This window comes from Diuraphis noxia, unplaced genomic scaffold (genome assembly GCF_037042655.1).
Source record: "Diuraphis noxia isolate RWA-SAM2 unplaced genomic scaffold, SU_Dnox_SAM2 contig0002, whole genome shotgun sequence".
Taxonomy (NCBI): Eukaryota; Metazoa; Arthropoda; class Insecta; order Hemiptera; family Aphididae; genus Diuraphis; species Diuraphis noxia.
The window spans coordinates 6,577,525-6,585,804 of record NW_028301712.1 but is presented as its reverse complement, the minus strand read 5'-3'; the positions used below and the strand labels follow the sequence as shown (position 1 = coordinate 6,585,804).

The window sequence follows — 8,280 nt, the reverse complement described above, 5'->3', positions numbered from 1 at the left end:
TATTTTAAAATTTCACAATCTATGCGCGCAGTGCATTTATGTACCTAAGTTTAAAATATGTAAAAGTGGATGCAACGCTACCACGTAAATCAGAAAATCAACAAAAAATTATTATAATCTTGAAAAATACAAAATTGTAAGACAAAATTAATTTCAAATAGGTCAAAGTTGTACTTGGAATAAATAGGAGCTCAGTGGTGTCTATGTGGGATGAGGGGTGGCAGCAGCGATAGATGGATTGTCCATCATTTAATTTTTTTTAGCGGTGCTGTTTTCGTAAGTAACTTATTGTCCTTGAGCATGTTAAGAGGACGTCGCAGTGTCGTATATTGTGTTGCCTCCGTCTTACATACATATCTACCTACGACGGGAAATTTTCGCTCAGTTTCAATAGTGTATTAGTGTGCTGTTAGTTTTGAAATTAGATTGAATTGACCACCTATAAAACTTTTAGGTAAGAATATTATATATGTTCTATCGTTGGTTTTTTACGATACTTTAATTTTTAATTGAATTATGAGCATTTTAAAATATTAATACCTACATATTTTAGATACCTACTCATAACAGTCATAAATCGTTTAAAAATTAAAATATCGTAAAAAAACTAACGAGGGGACGAGGATAATGTTAGGATAATGTTATGTAACAAAACTAACAGCTCACTATTGTAATTAAGTCATTTTTACGTCAACCGAATAACCAGCAACTAGTTTGGCTCTTTTAATAGATAATTTGTAAACCAATATAGGTAGTTACGTAGATTGAAACGGAAATCCAACCAATCATATAACAATAATTGGCAAATGGAAATGGAAGATCTATATTTTCACTTTAAGTCTTTAAAAATGTTATTTATTTTTACTTACATTTTTAATTAATATAAGTCAATAAGAGTAGGAAACAATATTGTACCAAACCTGTGGTGAACTTTTAGCAGTAAAACATCTTCTTGTTTACTGCCAAAACACACTACACACATAGGTAATAACATTTCTGACAACTTAACACTTATATGAAGTCTTGAATCTTCAAGAAGACAACTTAAAGACATTTTTTTCTTTTCCAAAAACAATTAATATGATTAATTGATTTAATTTGTACACTATAGATATCTATAGGTAAGTATACCTACCTACCTTCATTATTCCATATAGATACACTTTTGTAATTATCTAGTTATTTATTTTTATAAGCTTAGCATTTAAATTTGTTAGATGAATAAAAAACAAATGATAATAATAATTAGATAAAATGTATTAAAAGATAAATCTGTCATTGAAAAATAACTGTTGACTTTTTATGTGTGTGAAGAGGGGTAAATTGTGAGGCTCCTCATAATATTTTGAAGAAAATTACTATTTTTTTAAATTGCTTAAATCAAGGGATGTCATTGGTTAACTACTTCCTTAGTTTTAGATACACCACTGAAAAATCTAGTACCTATATACCCACGGACTAAGATAGTATGGACTGGTATCGACAAGGTTGGGGGGTAGTAGAGGAACGGTCCTCAAATGTTTCGACACCGCCATTCCCCCGTCCTAATAAGTAATAGGCCGCCGAAAGGTACAACTAGGGGTAAAAGCGCTCCTAGTCATCATGATTCAAATCATACTATGATTTTCGTTCATAATGTCGCAAACGATTAAGTGTTTATTGTCGTGGGGTGACATTGATAGTATTATTGGGGCGACTTTGATAATCTTATTTTTGTTTATATTTCATGTATTTAAATTATTTTAGTGGTTCGTGTGTACAAAAGAAAAGTGGGCAGTCGCCCATATGCTAATAGAAGAGATGAAGTTGTGGAAGAAGCTCTTCAAAAAGTTACTGATAGGAGACTTTCAATTTTAAGAGCGAGTAAAATGTATAACATTCCTTATGGCACATTACACAATCGTTTTAATGGGAAACATGGCAAAAAACCTGGAGGGCAATATTTAGTGATGAGGATGAAAAAAATATGATAGCTGCTGTATCAAAATGTGGTGATTGGGGATTCCCTTTAACTTTAATGGATTTGAGGTAAACATACACAGTTTGCTTATATTACAATTAGTCTTAAAATTAATTATAATTATTTTGTTTTAGATTAATCGCAAAAACATCACTAGACAAAAGAGGAATAATAGTACAAAAGTTTAAGGATAACCTTCCAGGTGATAATTGGGCACGGAGTTTGTTAAAAAGACACAATACACTGACTCAAAGAATCACTACAAACATTTCTCAATATCACCCCGAGTCTCCCCTGCTACAATAAATTCATATTTTGATAATTTGTCTTCAGTATTAAAAGATAAACCTCCTGATAATATTTTCAATTAATTATAAAAAATACGGTACTCAAGCAATATTCATATAAAAAAAAAAACTAAATGGACCATACTGGGTATAAGTGAACTAAAAGAACTCACATTATGAGTAGTGACAGCACTTAGCTACTTAAGCAATCAGAAATTTGATTGCATAATCAAGTTTTAACTTTCATAATGGTTTATTGCAATGCTAAAGAGACCTCCAACGCCACTACTTCTAGTATGGATATTGTGTTAGTGTGTTACACCACATTAGAGAAACCTATGTTGGCCAATCAATAACCATCCATTAATGAAACATGGTATATGTTCAGCACACTGTAGATTGGAAGATGGAACATTGAAGTACATATATTAATGGCAGTTGTTCACAATTCTCACAAATCACAATAATAGATATATAGATAGGTACCTACCTACGTGTCTTATTTGGTGAATAAACCATACAGGGATAAAAAAAATGGTACCTACCTACTGTTCAGAACATAATATGTACAATATTTGCGCTCAAGTCTCTTTGTTTATAACTCAGTAGATTCTGAAGGAGTTGAAAACTGACATTATTGGAGAAAATCACCACAGATTACCACTAATTTTAGCAAGAGACTATGTTTTAAAACACAATACATTTCATATATTTGGAAACAGTGTAGTTAATATTATGAATTGGGAATAAAAATGTCAAAAATCAGAATGTAAATAATTTTGTTATAATAACAAAAAAATGGAGGTGAGCATGCTTGGTGATTCACACAGTATAATGCATACACTTAAATATTGGTAGATTTTTAGATAATAATGCACAAGTGTCTAATTACCTATTTTACAATATTAAATTGTAAAACTTAGTTTGTTCTAATTCAATATCACATAATTACAAAATTTTCATGAATATTGTTTATTCACATCATTATAGTGAGAACTAATAAGACAATATTATTTATCAACATAGAATCGCTTTTTTAAACCATGTTTTTACATAAGTATCAATACATAAATATTGTTTAATATTAAATATTATATTTTAATTTGTACATCCACGTGTTATATAAAATATGATGGCATAAAAGACATTATTGAAATAATAATGGTATTATCAATGTTTTAAAAATTATATCATACATTTTTTTTTACTTATTGAGATTTTTTTTAATATTAAAAGAAACAAAGTGTGATAATTACTTAAAAGTATACTGGACAAAACAATAATTATTATTTAAATGTCATACATATATTTTATAGGTTATAATATTTAAATTACACAAAAACAATTATCCTGTTAAATTAAAACGCAATAATTAATGTACTACTTGTTTTCTCTGTCCAAACCATGTACCACATACTAAATTTGCATTCAGTAAAATCAATTTTATGCTATTAAGCTTTAAAATTAAAGTGAATCATAGATATATTATAACTTATATAACTATAGAATTTTATGTCTATAAAATAAATTTAAATATTATCAACCTTCAAGTAAGGAATATTACCTGAATTTTTGCTTAGGTTTTTTCCACAATATTTCAATTTAAAATTTCTCACATATTGCAGAAAATTTAAAAATCAATGTGACAATGTGAATATTCAACATGCTAACATATTCTTGGCTTTAAATTTGGTAACAGATAAATTCAATCCTATATTAAAGCTAACCCCACAAAATTGGTTCTGCTGTATACAAATTTGCTAGGTTGTACATGGTGATTAGAGAGAAAACAAATAGTGCTGAAATTGTTTTAACATATGGAATTAGATCATATAAATTAATTTTTAATTCACATGAGGTGAATGTGAGGTAAATAAATCAAATTAATCTTAATGCACATCAATGAGAGCATATAAATGTAATGAATAATTAAAAACAGATTAACTTAAGTATTGCATGAAAATACAAATATTATTAAATGTATAATGATCTAAATTATCGGCTTAAAAAGCAAGATTGATATTTTACATTCAAATATTTAAGATTAATCAGCAATATTATTACTATTTTTTTGCAGTTTATTGACATTTGACTTGATACTTCTTTCAACACTGACTTGTGAAGCAGCATGTGCAAATTGTTTACTAAAAATATTTTTAATATGTTAATTATATGAAATACTTAAAAAAAAATATAGAATGTACTTACATTAAAAACTCTTTATTATATGGTTTTTGTTTTTCTTCCTCTTTTTTGTCTTCTTTTCTATAACGTTTTACATTAGAAGAACGTTCTTTATCTCTAATTTTAGCATTTTCAATCATTTCTATTCTCATTTTCTCCATTTCTTTTTCTGTTAATTTCTTTTTCTTGGCAGGTGGTGTTTTGGGTCGAACAATGTTTGGTTTTTTTTTATCTTTTATAAACACCGGACTAATAGATGACCTTTTTACAATGTTACCTTTAGGAACCTATTAAATAATTAATTTTTATTGATTTATCTATTGTATTAAAGTAAATTTCAAGACACAAATAATATCTAAGGCTAAAAAAAAAAAAGGTATTCCTCATAACTTATTGTTATTGAAATCCTAAAATATTTAAGTAAGCATATTTTGGTACTCGTTTAGTTGACGCCTGCCACTTAGGTTTAATTGACGTCCGACATTTATATTTCTCGTATTTTCTATAAAATTAGGAACTAGGTATTAAAAAATAATAATAACTATAACATAATATATACAAAAGTATGAAAAATTATATTAAATATTTTATCTATGAATCTGTTTGAGGAAATACTGAGATATATTCGAATTTTGGCCACCTGCATAAGTTTATGTATTTTTAATTTTAACGATTATTTTATAGTATCCGTAAATAGAATATTTAATATAATTTTTTATACTTTTGTATTTATTGTGTTATAGTTATTATTATTTTTAAATACCTAGTTCCTAATTTTATAGAAAATAAATAACAGAAAATACGAGAAATATAAGTGGAATGCTTCAACTAAACCTGAGAGGTGTGAGAATACGCGAGTTGGAGGACGTCAGCTAAATTAGTACCCATACATTTTTTATAGTTAATTCAAATTCAAATTTTGATAAAATGTACATTTTCATAGTATTTTTCCTAGTTAAAGTTTTAACTTTATTAATTCTAGAATAAATTACTATAATATTATTTTTCAATATGAGAAAATATACCACCTCAATAGTATAGTCTGACAGACCTAGCACTGCTCCGAATCGTATTATGTATGCAATGATGTATCCTTGAATTCAATTAACACATCTATTATGATCACCTACTTAATGATGAGATATCATCATACTCCTACCATAAATCAGAGCGGTCACTTTCTTTCCAACCATGATTATTATCCAAATAACAAATACTAATTAAATATTTTAATATTATTTAACTTCACTATTCTTTTAGTATTGTTTAATTTTAAATATACATATAATTTAATATTTTTAGCATCAACATGGTCAAAATGTGATACAATTATTTTAAAATATTCAAAAATGAAAAAATTACAAACATTTTAAATGACTAGAACTGAGTAGTTCTAAAAATTATCTTTAAATTTGTATCTGATATAATTATCAATTAAAATAATTAGTAAAAAATTACTAACTTTTATATTTTTACATTGTAACAACTTATGGAATCATTTTAATTGCGCTTTAATAGAAATTACCCATCACTACCTTGAGATATATAAAACAGTTTTTCTTGGCTATTGATATACAACTAAAACTGAAAGATTTAATTAATTTGAATATCTTACTATTAATCCATAGTTCATGTTTCCTTTGTGTTCATCTTTTTCAGTATCTGATTGAAACTTTGGACTATGTCGTTGTTTGGAAGTCTGCTTCATTGTATCATTATTCTTTTTTTCATCATCTGAACTTGACAAACTACTTGACTTTTGCCTTTTTTTATCTTTTTTAATTTCATTTACTTTTTGATATTTGTTCCTTTTTGGGGGACTCTCTGATGATCTATTTCTATGGGTATTTAAATGTTTACGATATCCATCACTATTTTTTGAATTTTTGGTAACCTTTGACTCATGGTCTTTGTCAGAACTGTTTGGTCTGTGATGATGGTTATTACTTTTAATATTATATTTACTATGTTCAGAAGCATTTATAGGTTTTTTCCGTTCCAGTTCTCTATCTGAACTTGATGTTCGTTTCCTTTTATTATCATGTTGTTTCTCTCTACTTTTAGATTCTTGTTGTTTATATTGTTCATCTTTTTTTATATTATCACTGTATTTTTTTTTATTATCTTGTTTGACATAATGATTATTTCTATATTTATTTTTTGAAATTTTATCATTTTGATCATATTTTTCTTCCGAGATGGATCTGTTGCGTTCACTTCTTTTTTTTTTTAAATTTTTCTGATTGTCATCGCTATCATCAGTACTAGTTGATCTATGTTTTCTACGATGATCTTTATATTTATGGTTATCACTTTTATTATGTTTATATTCTTTTGCTAATTTATTTCTCTTACTAGAATCTTCATCATTCGAAGATGAAATTGACCTCTGTTTATCCCTTTTAATTTTGTTGTCTTTTTGCTTGTCTTCTCCATATTTGAGAAATTTTTTATCATTTTGCTTTTTGTCTTCTCGTTCAAAATTTCCAGACTTTTGTACATGTTTTTTTTTCTTATTAGACAATTTTTCATCATCTTCAGAACTAGAACTATCAGTTTTGTTTTTTTTTTTATGTTCTTTTTTATCTTTATGTTTGGTAATTGACAAAATTTTTTCAAGACCTAATCCAGCTTTTTCATATGATTTCAAACGACTAACTAGTATCATATCTAACTGATGATCATCAATAATATGTTTTTCATTTTGGATATTTTGTTGTTTTTTCAGGCGCATTGGATTTTGAAGAATTTTTTGAGTGCATTCAATTTCCCGCTTTTTTATATTAACCAATGGATCTTCTGAAATTTTTTTTGTCAAGTCTACTTGAGAAAATTTGTCTGATGAGCATATTTTTGGTGGCAAAATTGAATCTAAAATACATAAATAAAGTACAGTATGAATTATGAATATAAATTCAATTCAATATATTATCATGATGAGTAAACTAAACTTTAAAATAAACAATTAAAAAAAAAAAATCAAATTTAAATTTATTAATGTTTGATGGTACCTATATGGGTTATATCAATTTAAAAACTAAATATAATGATCAGCCAAAAACTATGTGTCATACTAATTGATTGTCATCATTAAATATTTACAACTAACTTAATATCAGTTTTATTTATTAATACAAATATAGGTATTCCGGAGGAGATTGATAATTTATTAACTCTAATTATAAATGATTATGATACATTTATTTAAATTTTAAAGTGTAATTTCTTAATTAGCGACTTATGAACTTATAGTGTTTATGAACGTTGTTCTTTACAACCACTGGAACTGATGTATTTAATGTAAGATATTTATAACATTTTAAAAATAAACTTAAATCAAATTTGAATATCAAAGCAATTTATAAATAAGCTATTGATTATTGAATATGAATAATATAAAATAAATTATATGTGCAACAATTCTTTTGACAATTACCGTTATCTGTGCTTTCTCCATATTTTCTATCAATTTTTTTTCCCAATAGATAGTCGTCTTTTTGTACTCGTGTACCATCGTACATCCAATCCATGATTGATGATTTCAACAAACCTTAAATATATTAGATTTTAGTGAATAAAAAATAGCGGACTTATTAAATTGAGAATTAAAATAAATGATCAATTGTATATACCTATTTACAAGTCAAGTTTAACGATATTATACAGCATGAGGTGTATCACACTTATTTTGAACATAAAATGTACAATCACTTTTAACTATGAAAACGACAAAATTATGAATCTGTTCAGTAATATTCAATTTATTAAGGTAAAAGTATTCCATTGACAATTATAATGATCGAATACAATTCACAATAACAATTTTAAATTGCACGCGTTGTTGTTATT

General features: G+C 26.5%; 1 protein-coding gene and 1 pseudogene across 2 annotated transcripts; one reads left to right on the top strand and one right to left on the bottom strand.

Moving 5' to 3' along the window:
• The first annotated feature begins 1,745 nt into the window (after positions 1–1,745).
• On the top strand, positions 1,746–3,117 carry LOC149057991 (uncharacterized; annotated as a pseudogene). Its single transcript, XR_016190474.1, has 2 exons — positions 1,746–2,028; positions 2,095–3,117. The product of XR_016190474.1 is annotated as an uncharacterized LOC149057991 (transcript).
• On the bottom strand, positions 3,010–8,280 carry LOC107172349 (uncharacterized). Its single transcript, XM_089220757.1, has 5 exons — positions 8,064–8,280; positions 7,868–7,981; positions 6,047–7,302; positions 4,456–4,718; positions 3,010–4,391 (listed from the first exon to the last, which is right to left on the bottom strand). Exons 2-5 carry the CDS (start codon positions 7,959–7,961, stop codon positions 4,292–4,294), a joined length of 1,713 nt encoding a protein of 570 aa, XP_089076883.1. The 5' UTR covers positions 7,962–7,981; positions 8,064–8,280; the 3' UTR covers positions 3,010–4,291.